General features: G+C 47.9%; 1 protein-coding gene and 1 long non-coding RNA gene across 4 annotated transcripts in view; both read right to left on the bottom strand.

Moving 5' to 3' along the window:
• Positions 1-1,486: 1,486 nt before the first annotated feature.
• Positions 1,487-21,752, bottom strand: part of LOC309359657 — a 203,140-nt gene continuing 182,874 nt past the window's right edge. Inside the window, exon 2 of the long non-coding RNA XR_014163902.1 lies at positions 1,487-3,151. This is a non-coding gene — a long non-coding RNA (uncharacterized lncRNA). The remainder of the gene's footprint in view (positions 3,152-21,752) is intronic.
• Positions 9,388-21,752, bottom strand: part of TBX1 (T-box transcription factor 1) — a 45,420-nt gene continuing 33,055 nt past the window's right edge. For 2 of the 3 annotated variants that reach the window (XM_081893360.1, XM_081893361.1), the window contains 3 exons: positions 18,351-18,418; positions 17,930-18,030; positions 9,388-10,270 (listed from right to left, as the gene is read on the bottom strand). In XM_081893360.1, the coding sequence (XP_081749486.1) occupies positions 9,834-10,270; positions 17,930-18,030; positions 18,351-18,418 (606 nt within the window). In that variant the 3' untranslated portion in view covers positions 9,388-9,833. Of the gene's footprint in view, positions 10,271-12,957; positions 13,021-17,929; positions 18,031-18,350; positions 18,419-21,752 lie in introns of all 3 variants that reach the window. The other variant, XM_081893359.1, reaches the window with a different exon arrangement.

Here is a 21,752-nt window from a genome sequence, read left to right as displayed (position 1 = left end):
CACAGAGCCTAGGACTTGCCGGTCAGAAGGTCGGCGGTTTCAATCCCCGTGACAGGGTGAGCTTCCGTTGCTCGGTCCCTGCTGCTGCCATCCTAGCAGTTCGAAAGCACATAAAAGTGCAAGTAGATAAATAGGTACCGCTCAGGCGGGAAGGTAAACGGCATTTCCGTGCACTGCTCTGGTTCGCCAGAAGCGGCTTAATCATGCTGGCCACATGACCCAGAAGCTGTACACCGGCTCCCTCGGCCAGTAAAGCGAGATGAGCGCCGCAACCCCAGAGTCGGTCACGACTGGACCTAATGGTCAGGGGTCCCTTTACCTTTACTTATCAGATTGACCTAGGATTTAAATATGTGATGTTGTAGAATACTATGGATAAAAGTCAAAATGAAAAGAAAGAAAGATGTTAATGGACCAAGTAAATTTTATGTGAAAATAGTTTTGGAAAACTGCTATAATGACTTATATGGAAACTCAGCCAGGGGGATTTGAGGAAGTCACCCAACAATGACAACAAAAGTGAAAATATTATAGTTAGGATACATGTTTGTTTGTTTGTTTTTGGGTGGGCTTTTTGTTTATGTTTGTGGATATGTTTGTTATAAATTTGGAAAACTAATTTTTTTTTTTTGAAAAAAACAAATGGGGTGAAGCAACAAATATAAATGTTAACCTTCCTTCCCCAATTAACAACTGCCCTCCACCCAGACAAGTGAGAGGCATGAGTGTGAAGCAAGGCCGACAAGTACCCTAGGGAAAGTTCTGCAAAGTTCTGAGAGCCAGTGTGGTGTAGTGGTTAAGAGCGGTGGACTCATAATCTGGTGAACCGGGTTCGCGTCTCCGCTCCTCCACATGCAGCTGCTGGGTGACCTTGGGCCAGTCACACTTCTCTGAAGTCTCTCAGCCCCACTCACCTCACAGAGTATTTGTTGTGGGGGAGGAAGGGAAAGGAGAATGTGAGCCGCTTTGAGACTCCTTCAGGTAGTGATAAAGCGGGATATCAAATCCAAACCAGATTGAGAGCCCGGAGGGCCACACCCGGACCCTAGACCTGAGGCTTCCCACCCCCTGAGGTTTGTGCTGCAAACCGGGCTTTTAGTACTGCAGCTCCAGCCCTCTGGAATCAGGCTGTGTAAAGAGCTCCGTTTTGCTTTCGTAACATGAAATGAACACCGCTGCCGCCCCCCAAAGCATGTGATTTCGAAGGGGAGGAGGAAAAAAGACAAGAGATTGAGAAAGAAGGAAGACGAAAACCTTTTATAAATGTTACTGTCTGTCATCTCTCCCCCTCCCACCCCCAGTGTAACCGTGGTATGTTTATCTACAGTTATCTACAAATATCTACAGATTATCTACACTCTTTGCAGATATGACTCTTTGGTTGAGTTGAATATTCCGGGCCCCCCCCCAACCCCACCCCACCCTTCACTTTACACTGCAACTAGCAAGAAGAGAAGAGAAAAAGAACACACACACACACCACAAATTGCATAATTGCTGAAAGGAAGAAAATAATAATATTAATAATAACAATAAATATACCAATGTCATGAAAGACTTGACCCAAAGCTTTGGCACTAATCCACGTAATGGGGGAGAAAACCCTTCCAATAATTTGGAAATAAGAGTGGCAAAAGCTCTCATAGAGGGGGAAGGGAGGTTCTCTGGTGATGGGCGGGTGATACACAGAATTGTAGAATGCTAGGGTCATACGGGACGCACACACCCCAAGGCTTATCTAGTCCAACTCCCTACAACGCAGGAATCACACAACAGAAACCTGCAGCCTTGGCCAGCCTGACTCCCTCCATCTGTTTCAGACTACAACTCCCAGCAGCAGAACTGTGCTATCTGGGGCTGATGGGAGTTGTAGTCTGAAGTCGATAGAGGCGGTCAGGGGGCAATGATTGCAATAGTCCAGGCTTCCTCAAACTCAGCCATCCAGATGTTTTGAGACTACAGTTCCCATCATGCCTGACCACTGGTCCTGCTAGCTAGGGATCATGGGAGTTGTAGGCCAAAAACATCAGGAGGGCCCAGGTTGAGGAAGCCTTGCAATAGTCCTTCAGCCTTCTTCTTAAGGGATGTGCTTGACAACATGGTTTAGTCCAGCCCTCGAAAGAAGGCACAATTACCACTACACTTTTTTTAAAGGATCCCTTTTTGTGCAACGCGTTGCGATTGAACCAAACTTTTTTGCAAAGGGAAAATAATAATATATAATTAACTAGAACACATCTGCTTTCGACCGTGACTCTTCCGAGCGCTGCTAAAGCCTTCCGAAAGCAGAGTTCTCACTGCAGTAGTAACACTGTATATCCAGGGAAAGAGGGAGGAGGCAGGAGAAGCTCCCTTGAAGGAGATCAAGAAGCAACTTGCAGAATCTGGAGTGTAGAGGCATGAAGTCGCACTCAGAGCTTGGGTATGTTTAGGCTAGATGTGGGTCATGATTGCTGATGTACATACGAGATAGATAGATTTGTCAAGTTGAAGATCGATAAGCCTGTATCAGGGATGATCAGAGCACCAGGGGGAACAGTGTTAGAACATCTGCTTGGCATGCAGAAGGTCTCAGGTTCAGTCCCCAGCATGTCCTGGTAGGGCTGGGAGAGAACCCTGCCTGGAACCCTGGATAGACACTGCGAGCTGGGAGTAGACAATATGGAACTCTGAACTCCAGAGAACTGGTGCCTGAGTCCCTTCCAGGAAGCCCACACTTAAGGCATTAACTGTCCCCATTCTGTTGCCTTTATCCCCCCCAACCACTGGTAAACTAAGTGATAGACATCCACTGATCATAGGTGATTTATTTAGCTGTGCTGGCAAAGCATTTCTGGGGAAGGCATAGCTCGGTGGTAGAGCCTGGGGTACAGAAACCTCCATTCCCTGCATCTCCAGGCAGAGAAGCCCTGGAAAGCTGCTGCCAGCCTGTGCAGGCAATACTGAGTCCAATAGACTAAGGGTCCAACTTGGAATATAGTGGTGTCTTATGTTGCCAAGAGCTGTGAATGGACCTTCTTGCAATGACCCCCCACCAAAAAAAATCCCCTTTAAAGCCCATCTATGTCAGACGAGCCACCTCCGCTTCTTACATCAAGTTTAAAGAGTACACCTAAGAAAGTAGGTGGTGCTGTGGTCTAAACCACAGAGCCTAGGGCTTGCTGATCAGAAGGTCGGCAGTTCGAATCCCCACGATTGGGTGAGCTGCCGTTGTTCGGTCCCTGCTCCTGCCCACCTAGCAGTTCGAAAGCACGTCAAAGTGCAAGTAGATAAATAGGTACCACTCCGGCGGGAAGATAAACGGCGTTTCCGTGCGCTGCTCTGGTTCGCCAGAAGCGACTTAGTCATGCTGGCCACATGACCCGGAAAGCTGTCTGTGGACAAATGCCGGCTCCCTCAGCCCATAGAGCAAGATGAGCGCACAACCCCAGAGTCGTCCACGACTGGACCTAATGGTCATGGGTACCTTTACCTTTAAGAATGTAATAAGCAAAGGCTGGTGCCCATTGGGGCTGGTAGGGGAAAGGGCAGGGAGGCCAACAGTAGGGGGCGCCAGAGCTGGCAGTGCGAGGAGCCAACTCATTCTGGTTTTGTCCTTACCGAGCTAGGGAACTTGACGCAAGGCAGCTTCTAGGAAGGTCAGAGAGTCCGACTGCTCTTTCAAAGAAGAGCAGGTGCATGGGACAACAGACCACTGCTGAAATTTGAAAGCCAAAACTCCGCCGCTGATTAAAGCACACTTTGTCAGATAAAGTGGAATGGAAGCAGTGCTCTCCAGCCCACTGAAGCAATAAATGGATTCACCTTTAAGGCGTTGCAAGTCTTGGTTCTGTTTGTGCTGCAATGAATGCCCCTCCTCCTTCAGAAGGGGCAGTAACGCAGTGGCAGAGGGAGGGGGCCATGCGGGGCAGACGGGTTCAACCCCTGGCACCTCCAGGTAGGACCAAGAGAGACTTCTTCTGCCTGATGCTCCAGAGAGCCACTGCTAGTCAGTGTAGGACCAATAGCCTGACTCGGTAAAAAGGCAATTTCGTATAACTGGGGCGAGAGCTGAACCAGAGACGCAGTGGTGCAATGCATGCTATTCCTTCAAAGGGTTGCAGGATCAATCTCCAGCATCTCTAGGTTAGAGCAGGGAATGGTTCCTCTCTGAATCCCTGGAGGGCAGCTGCCAGTCAGTGCAGACAGTACTAAGCGTGATGAGCCAGTAAGGTAGCAAGGGTCATTGCTCCACAGGAGAGAATCTCCTGTGCATGCAGAAAGTCCCAGGTTGAATCCCAGGTTCTCCCCAGGTAGGGCTGGGACAGAGCCCTGATGAATCCCTGGAGAGCCTCTGCCAGCCAGTGTAGACAATACTGAGCTAGATAGACTAATGACCTGGCTCCTTATAAGGCATCTACTTGTTAGGGTTAGGGACATTCAGTGGTTGAGTATCTGCCTTGCATGCAGAGCGTCTCAGGCCCAGTCCGAATTGGTGGAGAGCCAGTGTGGACCAGCACCCCCAACCTGGTTCCTTCCAGGTGTTTTGCACCACACTTCCTGCCAGCATGTGAGACAAGAAATAAATAAAATAAATATAACGACCTGCACGCAAGGACCTCCTGTTAGGGTCCAGAAATGGTTCCAAGCATCATTTTTGGCCAGGGGCGGCTGGAACAGGACAGGACAGCTGCTTTAGAACAGGCTGGTCCCATCATGGTCTACTAGTCAGGGTGGCTATGATTTGCCTCTGCTGTTGGAGGCAGCCTGCCTCTAAGTATCAGCTTCCGAGACTCGGAAGTGGGGAGAGCCCTGTTGCACCCAGGTCCTTCTCTGCGGCTTCCAAGGGGGGTCTGGTTGGCTTCACAAAGAGGACGATGACTTGGTTGGCCATTGGCCTGATCCCATCAGAGCTCTTTGTACCTGAACCCACTAGAGGGACCTTCTCAGTCATTCTTAAGGTCAGACACAGCTCCGGTCAAGTCTGCTGAGGCTCCTTTGTTGTTGCAGCTGGATGGGGAGATTGCCACTTCCTTTCCCTGCTCTCTGCTATGTGATTGAGGGGTGGGAGAGAGGAACCAACAGCAGCCCATGAACCCAAGTGTTATGTTTTGATTCTGCTCAAAGTCTTCACTACAACTTCCTTGTCTAAAAATTGCCTTTGGGGAAAGAAGAAGAAGAAGAGTTCAGTGGCGTAGCGTGGGTTGTCAGCACCCGGGGCAAGGCAAGTAATTTGTGCCCTCTAACCCATGAATTTGTGCCCCCTAACCCGTGGATTTGCGCCCTGTAACCCTAACCCCCAGATGTTGCGCCCAGTGCAGCTGGTCCCCCCCCTGCACCCCCCACGCTACGCCACTGGAGGAGTTTGGATTTGATATCCCGCCTTTCACTCCCCTTCAGGAGTCTCAAAGTGGCTAACATTCTCCTTTCCCTTCCTCCCCCACAACAAACACTCCGTGAGGTGAGTGGGGCTGAGAGACTTCAGAGAAGTGTGACTGGCCCAAGGTCACCCAGCAGCTGCATGTGGAGGAGCGGAGACACAAACCCGGTTCACCAGATTACGAGTCTGTCGCTCTTAACCACTACACCACACTGGCTCTCCACAAGAAGCACAACCTGGGCTATTCAGTCATGAGTACCACTTTAGGGGGTCATGGGTCTGCCTTTCCTCCTAAACTAGCCCACACGCTGCAAGAAGATAAAATGTGTGCATGTGCCCACACACACTTGTGTAACTTCTCTGGTTCATGTGACAAGTGTGTCAAAATAAAATATCTAGACAACCCAGCCATGGTTTTCCCAGTAGTGATGTATGGAAGTGATAGCTGGACCATAACGAAGGCTGATCGCCGAAGAATTGATGCTTTTGAATTCTGGTGCTGGAGGAGACTCTTGAGAGTCCCATGGACTGCAAGAAGATCAAACCGATCCATTCTGAAGGAAATCAGCCCTGAGTGCTCACTGGAAGGACAGATCCTGAAGCTGAGGCTCCAGTACTTTGGCCACCTCATGAGAAGAGAAGACTCCCTGGAAAAGACCCTGATGTTGGGAAAGATTGAGGGCACAAGAAGAAGGGGATGGCAGAGGACAAGATGGTTGGACAGTGTTCTTGAAGCTACAGACATGAGTCTGACCAAACTGCGGGAGGCAGTGGAAGACAGGAGTGCCTGGCGTACTCTGGTCCAGGGGGTCACGAAGAGTCGAACACGACTAACGACTAAACAACAATAACAAAGGACTCGGACAACTACCCAAGGTCTCAGCAAAAGAAGATATTCCTCATCACTTTCTACCTGACCCTCTTCAAAGGGAGATTCCCAGAGTTTGAACCTGGGACCTTTGGCAAACAGAACATGGCTCCTTGCTTCTCCAGGACGGCCTGCCAAAGGTTGAAGGGAAGAGATGGAGACAGGAATCGGCATCCATAAGGTGCACCAAGACTTTGATAAGTGCTGGGCCCAGGGGAGCACAATCTAGGCTCCCTGTTTGGCAAAAAGTTATGCCTCTGGCCAGCACCGTCCCTTGGAAGGATGCTTCCAGCAACCAGTATTATGGAGAATGCAGTTTTGGAGGCCTCATTCTCTGCTTGATGAAGTTGAATGTTTATCATAGCTCCTGCTAGGGAGGCTGTGCATCCTCCTTTATACAGAGGACAAGTTTGGTTTGAAGATAGAAGAACCCTAAGAAAGCAAAACAGGAGAGGCTTTGATATTGCATGTCAACCGTGAGCACCTTGGCAACAGATAGAGCAGGCACCCAGGTCACCTGGCCACAATTTTCACAGTTTTACATTAGCATATGCAAATCTGTTCTTTCTGTTTTTGGCCACCCTAACATCAACTGATGCTCATCAGTCCTTCAAAACAGGAAGGTGGTAAGCTTCCTTATGCATCTTCAAAAGCAGAGGCATCACCTTGCCAACAAAGGTCTGTATAGTAAAAGCTATGGTTTTCCCAGTAGTGATGTATGGAAGTGAGAGCTGGACCATTAAGAAGACTGATCGCCAAAGAATTTATGCTTTTGAATTATGGTGCTGGAGGAGACTCTTGAGAGTCCCATGGACTGCATGAAGATCAAACCTATCCATCCTTAAGGAAATCAGCCCTGTGTGCTCACTGGAAGGACAGATCCTGAAGCTGAGACTCCAATACTTTGGCCACCTCATGAGAAGAGAATACTCCCTGGAAAAGACCCTGATGTTGGGAAAGATGGAGGGCACAAGGAGAAGGGGACGACAGAGGACGAGATGGTTGGACAGTGTTCTTGAAGCTACCAGTATGAGTTTGACCAAACTGCGGGAGGCAGTGGAAGACAGGAGGGCCTGGTGTGCTCTGGTCCATGGGGTCACGAAGAGTCGGACACGACTGAACGACTAAACAAACAAAACAAGCTTCCTTATACTGAGTCATCAGGTCCATCTAGCTTAGTATTGTCTACACTGACTGGCAGGGGCTCTCTGAGGTTTCAAGCAGAGGACGTACCCAGCTTTACTCAGAGATACCAAGGACCTTTTCTATGCAAAGACAGATGCTCTGCCACTGAGCCAAAAACCTTAAACTGCAGACAACTTCTAAGGATTCTCCCACGCGGACAAAATCAGAACCAGTATCTACTGCAATTTTACATCATCTTGATGCATAATCATCAGTCCCAGCGGTACCCCAAGCCTGGCAAAAACATTGTGTACATAATTCAAAAATACCTGCAGTTCTGAAAGTCTCAACATAGCACCCCTTTTGCGTAGGCATGCAATGATTCTGATGGACCTTACAGAAGAAACCCACCTTTGCATACACTGCAAACCCTGTGAGTATGTTTCACAGAACTGCTTCTGGTGGTCCCAGCTGTGCCACTCCAAGGGCTCCCTGGGCTGTATCCAATGCCGGTCCTACTCAGAGAAGACCCACTGGAATCAATGGGCCCAAGCTAGCCATGCCCATTAATTTCAGCGAGTTTACTCTCACTAGGACTAGCGCTGGATACAAACCTATGTATGGTTTGGGACTATGGTTGAATGGGTTGAGATGCATTCTGTTCTCACAGTGACCGACCAGATGCCTGTGGGAAACTCCTGAGCAGGATCCGAGCACAAGAGAGCTCTCCCCTCCTGAGGTTCTCCAACAAATGGTACCTTTGAGCATTCAGGGCCTGTGCAACAGATGACAAATAGAGGCCACTCTTGGTGTTGAAACCAAACACATGCCAGAACAGCAAGCCCTTTACAACTGCCATGCCAGCTGCAAGGGGCCTGATTCAGCTACATTTTTGCACTAGTGGTAGCCAGCACAATGAGCCCCACTAGTGCAGCAGTTCTCAACCTGTGGGTCCCCAGATGTTGTTGGACTACAACTCCCATCATCCCTGACCACTGGTCATGTTGGCTAGGCATGATGGGAGTTGTAGTCCAACAACATCTGGGGACACACAGGTTGAGAAACACTGCACCAGTGCAATGGGACTTTCCCCATCCTCTCCTGCCCTTGTACACCCCCCCAATCAAATCTGCTCAGGAGGATTGGGAGAGCACCCCAGAGCACGATGCAAAGGGACGAGAGGGGAGATTGCTCCATCCAGCAAAAGCAGAAGTCATTGCACTGACGGAACGGTCATCTTAGTGTGACACTGAATTCCCCCCAAGGTCTACAGATGCTCAACTCACCAGTGGGACATGCAGGCCTGCTGCACACCAGTACTCTGCCTGCAATTGAAAGGACCTGGACCAGGACAAACTATTTGCCCATGTATCCCAGCATTGTCTACACCCGGCATGGCCAAACCTGGCCCTCGAGCTGTTTTGGGACTACAACTCCCATCATCCCTAGCTAACAGGACCAGTGGTCAGGGATGATGGGAATTGTAGTCCCAAAACAGCTGGAGGGCCAGGTTTGGCCATGCCTGGTCTACACTGACCAGCAGCAGCTCACCAGGGTCTCGGAGGTAGAGGCTTTCCCCATAATCTGCCCTCTGATCTGAGATGCAACCTGGGGGGCTTCTGCACTCAATCATGGTCCTTCCCCACTGTTACACTGACTAATGGATTTGCACCTGTCTTCCCCAAGCCAATGCCCTCCAGATGTCCTGGACTAATTCTCCTCTCTGTGCCAAGGCTGATGGGAGTTGTAGTCCAAATCACTTAGAGAGCACCAGGTTGGGGAAGTCTGCCGCCTACCTATATCAGCTGACAGATAAAGCTTGTCACCTACCTTAGAGCGGTAAGGTAGGCAAGCTAAAATTCAGGCAAAAATAAAAACTGAGCTGTTCTGATGCTCACGCTTTAGGTCCACAGCCGTGTCGGCACGATCACCTGACCTCCCTGCACCGTGGCAGTGCTGCAAGTAGCATTCAGCAAGCACTCTGAGCAGGTAAACAACTGCATAAACACTAAAAGGTTATGATGATGACAGCAGCAACAGAACAACATATGGCTTCATTTATAAAGCAAAGGGAGGAAAGTGCAGCTGCCAATCACTGTGTCGGGGGGGGGGATGAGAACGGTGGTGCCCTCCAAGCAGGGCGGCAGGAGGTGCAAAATGCTCCGAGTAAAGTCCCAACCTCCATCCATCCATCCATCACGCATGTCAAGAGACTGATCATTTCCTCCTCCGGGACGAGGAAGGAAACCAAGTCATGAAGGACGATTCCAACGTTGCAAGAAGGGATGAGTAGAAAGCGCGTGCAAGAGACAAAGGACCCCCTCATGGAAACAGGGAAGGGTTGTTGTTTTTTTGCGGAGAGGCGAGACAAGGGGATGTTCTTTCGACAAGATAGTGCTCTCTGAAAACGTATGCTACTGAGCCGTTCAAACCCATGCAGATAGCCAGTCATATAAGCTAGAGGACCTTGCGTCTCGAAGGTTATCTTGGTCCATAGTCATAGCTGGTGGGAGCTCCCGCGGTGGAATACATGTTGGCCGCAGCGGCAGCCGCTGCAGCGGCAGCCGCCGAATTCATGTGGTGGTGATGGTGGTGGTAACTGTGTCCCCGGATGCTGGGCAAAGGGTAGGGGGCTGGCCTGCTCTTTGCCCCCAGGTAATGGTCGTAGGCAGAGACCGGGTGCTTGTAGGGGTGGTGGTGGAGGGGCTCCGAAGTGGATGGCTCCAGCCGCAGTTCGTGGTGTGGGGGGCTGGGCCGGCTCCCTGCGGGGCTGGTGAGGGGGACTAGACCCCCTCCACCGGGCACAGGGAGCGCCGGGCTCAACACTCGGGACATGAGCTGCTGGTGAGCAGGATCTGCGTGGAGTGGCGTCCCGCCAGCTGCGTCCCTCTCGTATTCCCGACGACTCTCCGCCACATCTGCAGGGGGCGCCAAAGAGGAAGGGGGGAGAAAAACACAAGAGTCAGTTGGCTGGCAGGGAGCTTGGAAACTCCAGGTCACCTCCAGGTGTCCATCTAACCTCTAGAGAGGGGACCCATCACTCCAGAGTGAAGCCAGGTAACTCAAACCAATATAGTTTTAGCCTTTGTAGTGCAAACATGCGCCACTGCAGATAAGAACATAACCTACTGGATCAGGCCAGCAGCCCATCCAGTCTGGCGTCCTGTTCTCACAGTGGCCAACCAGATGGGAAAGCAGCAAGCAGGATTCAAGCAAGTGGTAGAGAAAGGCTGGACAATATGGCGGAAGCACCCAATTCTGACCTTTTGTCAAGCAACGTCATTAGAAAATAAGGTGTATTGTTGCCCCAGGTGCTTTGGCTTCTAGGCCGTTTTGACACCAGAAGAGGAGTCCTGCCAGATCAAGCTGAACATAGAACAAGCTGAACACATGTAGAACATAGCCATCATGGTGAACAGCCATTGATTTGCCTAATATCCTTAAGAATGTAAGAGCAGTTCTGGTGGATCAGGCCAGTGTGGCCCATCTAGTCCAACATCCTGTTCTCACAGTGGCCAACCAGATGTTCACCAGAAACCCACAAGCGAGACTTTCCCCAGCCTCCTGTGGTTTCTAGCAACTGGTATTTGGAAGCACATTGCCTCCAGCTGTGAAAGTGGAGCATAACCTCCATCACCCCTGACTTGGAAGGAAGAGAGATTACATGCGAAGGACTCTCCTACATATTCCCACTTTGATCGCTCCTCGCTTGCTTAGAGGGGACACATAAACAGGCCACGTCAGCCAGGAAGAGACTACATCGAATGGCAGCCGCCCCTTCACTGGGCAGTGGGACCTGTGCAAGCACCTAACGATGCCAACCTATGGTCCCACTCCTTTTCTTGGAGTTGTGGGCCCAGACACTCAAAGCACTCCAAGACACCCCAGAGACATGCCCTGTCCCCAGTGCCAAATGGGGTGCGGTGGAGAGATTGAGAATAAGATGCGCTTTTACAAACAGAAGCGGTTTGCTACTGGTCATGGTTTGCTGGCGGAAAACAAATCACTACCGAAGGAACGTGGGAAGCTACCTCATGCTGAGCAGCACCAATTGGTCCCTCAGTACTGTCTACACTGACTGGCAGCAGCTTTCCAGGGTTTCAGGCAGGGGAATTCCCAATCCTACCTGGAGCCTTCTGCCTGTAACGCAGGTGGGAGCCGTGGGATCTTCCTGGTCTGGACACAGTGCTAAACCAGAGATTGTGACCACCTGTTTTGTAGAAGCTTGGGGGAGAGGAGGGTTCTGAACCAAGGAGTGCAGTTATTATTTCTGGATGATTAAAGGAGGAGATTGAGATTTTGATTGATTGCTTTGCATGTTCTACTAAGCTCTTGGTGAAGCTTTAGAAATAGCTTCTGCACACCTACACCTACTGAGACGCTGCTCTGTTCCGTGCGACCACGTTTCTTAAACAAAAGGACAGCCCTTTTTGTGCGTGTGTGAGTGTGTTGTTGTTTTTTCTTAGCTCAACGATCTTAAGTTAACAGAAGGGAGAGGAGGAATGCCAGGGATAGCAGCTCCCGCCCCCCACCCCGCTCAAATGAAGTGTTTAACATTGTGTTCAGCAGAAATCTGTGCTCCTGGGACAAGGCATTCTGACTGTGATAAATAGAGCTGAGTTGAGTGACAAGTTTGCACACGCTTGAAATTTTTGCAATTGTATAACACTAAACAAATAGAGACTTCTCTTTATTTTAATAGGCCTGGAGTGTGCTGGGGGGAGGGAGGAAAGGCCCCCACCCCCAAGATTCTCTGCGCAACTGTTTACTCTGGGTAATGGAAAAGGAATCAAATAGAGGTGCCTAATGGGTTTGCTAGGGGGGGTCCTGCAAGAGGCTAAATACAACTACTGGCGGTTGTGTTTTCTTGCTCCTTCTCTTTTGGTTTAAAGAACAAGAAGAGGAGCATGGAAAAGGCTCTGCTCAGGTGATTGTTGAGAAGAGTGAAAGCCTCAGAGGTTAAAGAGAAGCCAAACAAAACAGATCCCTAACTAATTTTAATTTTCAGCATCATAGGCAGGCAATCTGGAAGTAAAACAAATATTCTATCCTCTGGTTTATGTTGTTTCCCTGGGATTTTTGTTTATCGTTATAATTATTTTTGAACATTTCAAAAGTGAAGTTTGTGTGCATGCTAATACACTATACAATTTTATATAATGCATGGACAGGTAAAGGTAAAGGGACCCCTGACCATTAGGTCCAGTCGTGGCCAACTCTGGGGTTGCAGCGCTCATCTCGCTTTATTGGCAGAGGGAGCCGGCGTACAGCTTCCAGGTCATGTGGCCAGCATGACTAAGCCGCTTCTGGCGAACCAGAGCAGCGCATGGAAACGCCGTTTACCTTCCCGCCGGAGTGGTACCTATTTATCTACTTGCACTTGATGTGCTTTTGAACTGCTAGGTGGGCAGGAGCTGGGATCAAACAACGGGAGCTCACCCCATTGCAGGGATTCGAACCGCCGACCTTCCGATTGGCAAGTCCTAGGCTCTGTGGTTTAGACCACAGCACCACCCGCGTCCCTTCCATCAAGTATAATGGGACTTAATTCTGAGTAAAATATGCATAGAATCAGGTTGCACAGCTGCAAGCTGTAGATACTTACTTGGAAGTAGGTCCCATTGAACACAGAAGGACTTACTTGTGGGTGCACACACATAGGATTGGTCTGCAAATTTAAGACATAAAATTGGAGGGGCCAAAATTCAATAGATGCCAATAAATGTTCTTATCTTTATATATCGGATGCAGGACAGTATGTGTTTATGTATACGGACAGACAGACATATATTTTCACCTGCAACCAATGAAGTGGACTCTAGTCCATGGAAGTGAATGCCATAACGACTTCTGTTCATCTTTAACATGCCACGAGTCTCCTTGCCATTATTCTGAGTTGCTTATGCACTTCTATGCATACTTAAGTGATAATATTCCATTGAATTCAATAGGCTTTATTTGGAGTATACATGTATAGACTGCACTGGAACACAGTCTGCCTTTGAGCAACATCCTTCAATTTCACAATTAAATATGTGTTTATACTTGACCGTTAAATATTTATATTGTTAGATGTTAAGTTTTGATTAGGTTTGGTTTCTCTGTGTGTGTCATTTGATGACATAATATTAACTTTTTTGCTTTGTATTCGAGTATATATATGACACGTCGTTAAAATATGTGATTTGGTTCAATCAAACTTCAGATTCTCGTTTTTGAATTAGCAATTGTTTCTTCGGGCATCATTGTAGGTTTATGAAAATAATGATGGCACTGCACTAATTCTTTACATAAAACTGCTGACATTATTTTGTTTGTCAACTACGCAGGGAACATTTACCAATGGGTGGTTACATGCATCTAATAAATAATAATATCAAACCAACAAATTTGTTCTATGCACATTTTTTTAAAAAAAATACTAATTAATAGCCAAAATCAAATCCACCCAAATTCAGATAGTTGCACTGTATCCTGTACATGTCTACTCAGAAGTAAGCTTGATTGGGTTCAATGGGACTTGCCCCCAGGTAAATGAAAATCCCAGGCTTCTACACTACTGCCTGTCATTCCTTGGGTTGTCCTGTTAACAGTCACTATTGGCTCCTGATTAAAGTATTCATCATACCTGATATAAATATTTTAAAAACCACAGTTCCCCACCCTCTGGACTCTGTCTAAAATTGAGAGGATCATTGACATCCAGGGAATATTTATTTATTTATTTGTTATATCATAAGAAAACATCAAAGTGGTTTACGAAAATATCTATGTCCCTCGGGTTAATTACTTAATTCATTCCAGAGGTACGTTCTTAACCTGAAACTGTTCTTAACCTGAAGCACCACTTTAGTTAATGGGGCCTCCTGCTGCTGCCGTGCTGCTCCAGGTGTTTTTTGGCCTACAACTCCCATGATCCCTAGCTGGCAGGACCAGTGGTCAGGGATGATGGGAAATGTAGTCTCAAAACATCTGGAGGGCGAGGTCGAAGAAGCCTGGTGTAGACTACAGTGGTATCTCGGGTTAAGAACTTAATTCGTTCTGGAGGTCCGTTCTTAACCTGAAACTGTTCTTAACCTGAAGCACCACTTTAGCTAATGGGGCCTCCCGCTGCTGCCACGCCACCACCACACAATTTCTGTTCTCATCCTGAAGCAAAGTTCTTAACCCGAGGTACTATTTCTGGGTTAGCGACGTCTGTAACCTGAAGGATATGTAACCTGAAGCGTATGTAACCTGAGGTACCACTGTATAATGAAAACGCACAACAAATTTAAAATTAGAGACCAACTATCATTCAGCTAACTATCATGGAATTAAGATGTGCTCTTAATTGTCTGTGTAAGCCTGGTGGAATAGCAAAAAAGTTTTGAAGGTGCCTGCAGAGGCTCTGTTTGCATGGCATTCCATAGTTCTGTACTTAAAGGGAACTCTGAAATGTTTTGCTCAGGCACACAGGGACAATATATCAACCGCTAGAATCCTGGGGCAGTATGGGTTATGTGTTCGGGTGCCCTCCCAGACCTCTCCCTTTAAATTGCAATTCAGCAGGTCTTTGGGTCGTTCTCCCCAAAGGCTTGAACTAAATGCACGAGGCCCTCCATGCAATTGGCAACTCTGTGGCTGGCTTTTAAAGCGTAAATCGCAGAGGCTGGAGTGAGGGAGGGCGATTTGGAATGGGATTCATTCACCTCCTGCTCGGGAGCCTGGTTCCCCTTTCCAGCATTTTTTGATAGTGGTCTCTCATCCCTGCAGAGCAGAAGAATTCTGTGCACCTAATACAGAAAGCTTTGCTTGTGGAAACCTGTTTTTCTCAGGAGCATTGAGGCCACTGGATAGAAACTACTGGATTGAGGAAGAGGCAGTGAGCCCCACTTGCTTAAATAGGATAAACAGCCTATTGTGAAGTTTGCCACCTGAGCAAGTAAGTGCTTGGGGTGGTTTCTGCAGCCGTGGGCATTAGCAGCAAAACCCCAGAAGAATAACCAGATCAGCCAGCAGAAGGGAAATAAAGAAGTAGAAGCTTCCTCCCGCTGAAGCTCTGCTAGTAACTCAGACGCTTTCTCTTTTATGAGCAAGATGTTTTTCTTGTAAGACTATAAACCAGACTGGCAAATCTCCAGGCACTGTGCCTCGACTAGTCAGTGGATCTGGCTGCTAATCACATTTAATTTAAGGCTCCTTTGCATCACACCACTTAAAGCCAAGCGCACACTTAGAGCTTCGTGTGGAATCCCTAACTCTTACTACGGCTGTCCCTTGTTCCAACGAAGTGACTTGCGGCGCTTGAACGACTCTTCCCACGTTTACCCATTATTGGCCATCAGGAAGAGTGAGATACAGTATCCTCTTTTTCTATGGGGAGAAGGGTCACAGCTCAGAGGAAGAGCATATGCTTTGCCTGCAGAAGGTCCCACGTTTAATCCCCAGTCTCTCCAGGTAGGGGCGCACATTTGCCTCTGCTGTGGGCAGTTGGGAATCTGGGGAAGGGCCAAAGCTCAGTGATGGAGCCAGTGGTGTCACAATGGGAGTGGGGGTAGAGCGGTGTGCTCCGGGTGCCATGTCTGCAGGGGTCAGCAATGTCTAGGCAACACGATGACCATGTGCATACGCTATAGACAATCTTTATAGAATTCCTTCAAACCATAACAAGTACAAAATGAAATCTTTAGTCTCAAAGTCTCTTAAAATCTTTAAATGAAGCGAGGTACCAGGCTTTGTACGATGAAAGACAAGCTGTGAATTCTACGAAAGAGTAGTCAATACTGTTCAGTGTTGGACATCATATTTGCTGAATACACAAAGCTTCACAGCTTGTCTCTCATCGTACAAAGTCTGGTACCTCGCTTCATTTAAAGATTTTCAGAGACTTTGAGACTAAAGATTTCATTTTGTACTTGTTGTGGTTTGAAGGAGTTCTGTAAAGATTGTCTATTGCGTACGTACATGGTCATCGTGTTGCTGACATTGCTGATGTTCCCTTTGCAACACAGATGTCTGTGGGGTTGACAAGAAGGCACTCCGCGGCGGCACGAGCAGCCATCGTGCGGCTGCCGCATGTGGAAGATCCTCCGTTTGCTGCTGCAGCTGCAAGCAGGGGATCCTGGCACCATCCGCACGGCGCTGGAGCGGTGCCGCCGCATGCGTCGTACGTAGGAACGCCGCACATGCGCCCTATGTAGCAACGCCCTGCCCCGGGTGTCACACCGCCTTCGTTCACCCCTGGATGGAGCAGGCACTTTGCTTGCAGAAGGTCCCAGTTAAAAAAGGACCTCAGGTAGCAAATGATGGGAAAGATCATTTCTGAAACCCAAAGAGCCACTGCCAGTGAGAGCAGACAGTCTAGGGCTAGATGAACCAATAGTCTGACCTGTCCCAGACTCAATCCATGGCATCTCCAAGTAGGGCTGGGAGAGACCCACTGCCAGGCAGTGTAGTAATTCTGAGCTCGATGGACCAATGGTTTGGCTCATTATAAGGCACCTCCTGTGCCTGTGAGGTGGATGCTTCAGGGAGCAGATGCCAGGGGTCAGGAAGCAGTGAGGAGGTGTTGGAGGACACTGTTGTGTGTGCCAAGCATGGCAAGTCCTGCACCTGCTAAGTTAACATGCTGCCTTCTGTTGCAGTAGACAATGTCCTGTTGCCTGCATTGAAGATTCAGCTTTCAGTCTATAAAGTGGAATTGGGGAGGTGGGTTTGATATTGTCCTTCACATCAGGCAACAAATTTCCTTGGCCTAACCTTGCATGGTGCTGGAGAGAGAACCTGATATAGAATCATAGAACTGTAGAGTTGGCCGGGACCCTGAGGTTCATCTCATCCAACCTTCTGCAAGGCAGGAATCTCAGCTAAAGCATCCATGACAGATGACCATCCAACCTCTATGGCTCCTGGGATGTTCTCCCAGGTGTCCTGGGATTGCATCTTATCATGACCACTCCACTGGAATTTGTCCAAAGCCTTGCTTCATTCAGACTAATGGTCTGTCTAGTCCAGTCTTTTTTTTTCTTTCTCAGTGAGCCAGCCAGATTCACCCAAGAACCCCACAATCAGAACATGAGGGCATTCACCCTCTCCTGCAGTTGTTCCCCAGTGACTAATATACTTGGAGGCAGCGATGTGTATATCCGCCATGGCTAGTAGCAACTGATAATCTCAGCCTCTTCTATGAATACCGGTTGCTGGGAATCATTCAAAAGCAAGGAGAAGACTACTGTACTCATTTCCCGCTTGCTGGCTTCCTATGGTGCATCTGTTTAGCCACTGCAATAACTAAATGGGGGGCTAATCCAAGCAGGGGCTGCTCTTACATTAGGAGGAACGTGGGAAACTGTTTGCTATCAGAACATTGGTCCACCTAGCTCAGTACTGTCTACATGAACCTGCAATAGGTCATTGGGATTTCAGGCCAGGGATATTCCCAGATCTACCTGGTTGGACCTTCTGCATACAAAGCTGTCAGCCTACTGCTCAGCTATGGACCTTCTCTGTTCTTAGGTTGAGTTTTTAAATCTACCATAACAAGCCACAGCTGCCCTGAATGCAGGAGGTTTCCTACCATTGCGACATAGACTCACCTTTCTCAGTCCCATTCTGGTGCACAGGGGAAGATACTGGATTTCTAGATCTGGCAAAAGCACTCATGAGAGGCAGGGCTCCGGGCCGGTGATTCCTGGGCCTAATGTGGGGAAAGAGTGGACAGAGTTTAGACTTTTCAAAGGAATAATGGGTTCTGAATAATGAATACACACAGCAAGACATTATGTGGATAATCCAGCCAGCCAGCCAGCCAGCCAAGCAACCAACCCAATTCTCCAAGACACAATCTAAATAAGGCTTCCCAAATCTCAGCACCCCCAATTTCCCTTGAAGTTGAGGTAGCGCTCCAAATGGACTCCAGCTCCATCTTCCCTTGCTCTCTACACCAGGGACATGTTTGAATCCAAACCTAGGATGAATCAGGACCTTAGCAGAGGAAGGGAAGAAAAACATCCTTACCAGTCTTCTGGATCACAGTCCCGGAATCCTTTTGCAAAAGGGTTGCTGGCAATCTTTAGCTGGGTTATCTGAAGAGAGAGGTTCAAGGAAAGGAAAGACGTCAAGAGCCATTAAGGAACAACAGTGTCACACTAACCAAGAGGGTGGAATCCCCAGGCCCTCGAGAGGGCAAGTTGCTCTGTTTTATCCTATATCAATTGTTCCAAAGCATGCCGCACCATAAAGTCGGGGATGAGGAACATGTTGGACTCCAGTTTCCATCAGCCCAATCTAGCATGGTCAATGATGAGTGTTGTAGTCCATACCAGCATCCTCAGTAGGATCATAGGTTCCCCACTTCTGTTTTACACTGAATATGCAAGGAACTGACCCGGGGAACTTCTGTATGCAAAGCTATTTATGAGCCACTGTCAGCTCCCTCAGTGAAACTGGCTGAATGTTGGGCACAAAACCCGCTCAAAGAACTAACTCTCAGAAAGTACATAGGGTTTGTTTATTTGCAGCTCCCTTTATTCTGAGCCGCATTTGGATCATAGCATGGTTTTCCTTCTTCACTCCTAAATAAAAGATTTTTGTACCTTTTAAGAGAGAACACTGAATAGGATCCACCCCAGTCTGGTATGCGCAGGGCACATTAAGCACTTGAAATCCACATTGGGTTTCATGCCAGAGAGTTGAGCACATATGCATCTTGCTCCAACTAATGGGATTTAAACACTTTTAGTTATGGCTGTGTTGTTGCAGCCTAGAGATGTACAGCACACCAAGTACAGCATGTCTGTGGGGGGTGTGTGTCCGTCTGTCTGTCCAAGATTGGGAGGGGAATGTACAGTGCTGGATTACCCAATAATCATTCTATGCATGTGATATGGGCACCAGCAAAGCAGGGACACCAGAAAAAACGAGTTGTTTGTTTTTTTAAAAAAAGAATTTGACATGAGATGGAAGAAGAAGAAGAAGAAGAAGAAGAAGAAGAAGAAGAAGAAGAAGAAGAAGAAGAAGAAGAAGAAGAAGAAGAAGAAGAAGAAGAAGAAGAAGAAGAAGAAGAAAAGGAAGGAAGGAAGGAAGGAAGGAAGGAAGGAAGGAAGGAAGGAAGGAAGGAAGGAAGGAAGGAAGGAAGGAAGGAAGGAAGGAAGAACAACCGCAGCAGAAATATGGAGTGTCATACAAACACAGATTGAAAAAATGCAAGGGAATCAGATTCTGTCATGTGTTGCGATAAATCCTTGTTTTCTTATTGTAATATATTCTTCTGAGCTATACGTACTTGATTCATTTTTCTTTTGTGTGTGTGTCATAATTAATGTGAACCGAATCACATTTCTCCCGCATCCCTAATACTGGGTCCCCTTTTTGGTCGTGGCACCGGGGATGTTTCGAAAATTGTTACAGGCAAATTTCTCTCTCTCCCTCTATGCCTTGGAAGTTCAACCACATGGCTGCTCCCAAATGCAAAATTGTATTCTGTGCTAACGCTAATTTGGGGCACCAGGGAAAGGCAGACCCATCCCCCACCCCCCAACATACATTGATCTGTCTGAAATGCAAATAAACTCGAAAGAAGACGTCACTTCATATGCCTCCCCTCCACCCCACCCCCTCCTCTGCCAAACCATCCCATCACCACAAGAGCAATCCTGTATTTGTTTCATTCACCAGGGAGAAAGACAGGGCATTCTCTCTCCCCACCCCCTTCTACCCACCCCCCATATTTAAGCGAATCCAAGGATAAACTATGTGATTGTGAGTTTCCGGAATGGGTTGAAAAACAAACTTTAAGCCCCTCAGTGACAGTTCCAGCCTTAGAGGTCAAACTGATAGAAAGCAGAAGAGAAGGAGCAGCTGTCCCAAGCCATCAGATAAATGCCAGTCGGGAGGTGGGGGGCAGAGAAGTCTCTTAAAGGCACTTGGCTCCCATGAAGGTTATTTTCAGATGTTGTCAGAACAGCAATTGCGGAACCTCTCCCCCTCTGCCCCCCCCCGCCTGCTTCACTTCTGATCTTATTCTTTTTAGGGGGGTAATGAAAATTTACAGGCCCAGAGTTCCATATTCTTTAGCAGTATGAGTAATACTACTCTTGTTTCTTAGAATCGAGTCATAAACAAAAAGTCTACTAGCAGCAATACAGGTTTACATACACACACATAGGCAAATTGTCGCATTTGCAGATCAGATTAGAACCCACGGATTCAGAGGGACTTCCAGCTGTGTGGTCCTGTACACGCCTGCTCAGAAGTAAGTCCCACCGAGATCTGTGGGTTCATACGTATGGGATTGCAGCACAACAGAGCAATCCTGTGCGTGTTTTCTCAGAAGTAAGTCCCACTGTGTTCAGTAGGGCTTGCTCCCAGGCAAGCATGCTTTAGGACTGTCAGCAAAGTGTTGATGTGCAGGATTCATGGTGGCACTGTGTGTCATCAGTTGTAACCTTGTGTGATGCTGCAGTGACAAAGAGTAGATATTCAGCCCAACTGTCTTGATACTGTTTTACACATCCTGATTTCTTTACAAAGGAAACGCTTCCATATAGGGTGGGTGAAGCTTGAGTTTCTCCTCCTAACCAAGCAATACAGGCAGCTAATCCATTAATGGTTGAAATGGGATGACCATTTAAAATGGATTCTCAGATTCAAGGTACCTTTGGGGTAGTTAATGTGTTCATTGGCTGATTATCAGTTAAACCAACGGCTTATGGACCACATCAATATTTATTTTGGCACGGAAGTGGGTATTTAGAGTATATAAAAAACAAATCTCTCACACAAGAAACCCCAGAATCAATATTCTAGTCTGTACTTCCGAAAGGCAACTCATGTTTTATGCCATATTGAGTTCTATGGTTCTGCAGAGCAAGTCCAGATAAAATAGAGACCTCCCCCAAGAGGAGCTTTTCGGCTTACCAGTTTTTACCACCTTGGTGGTGCGTTTCCTGCAGTACCTCAGACAGTGCTTGAGGCCTAGGTTTATACAAGCTGTGATGTCTCACTGATGTTCAGGACATTTTTGTGGGAGGTTTTCTTTAAGGCAAAACATGGAACCCTTGCCAGCTTCTTGGAGGGGGGGGGGAGAGATAATACTTCAAGGCCTCCCAGGGTGATCAAATTCCTTCAGAAACCAAGGGACGGGCTTAGCAGATGAACTGCTGCAGCAGAAAGAGGAGGAGGAGGGCAACTCCCTAGGCAGTCTACGCAACTTGCTTTGAGGCTCAAAAAGCTGAATGCAGATTATTCAGCCAGAGGACTCTGTCAGCCCTGTAGAAAGAGTTGAGTAGAACAAAAAGCAACGGGCTGACTCTCACAGTCCATTGCGGATCCTTCTCTCAGTAGCTCTGGTGATAGGCTTGTCTGCACTGCAAACACAATCCAGTGTCAAACCTCTTCTCATCTATCATGGTTCCCCTC

Source organism: Podarcis melisellensis (genome assembly GCF_964234715.1).
Source record: "Podarcis melisellensis genome assembly, chromosome: 16".
Lineage (NCBI taxonomy): Eukaryota > Metazoa > Chordata > Lepidosauria > Squamata > Lacertidae > Podarcis > Podarcis melisellensis.
Note: the sequence above shows the minus strand (reverse complement) of the source record. Positions and strands in the feature narration are given on the sequence as shown.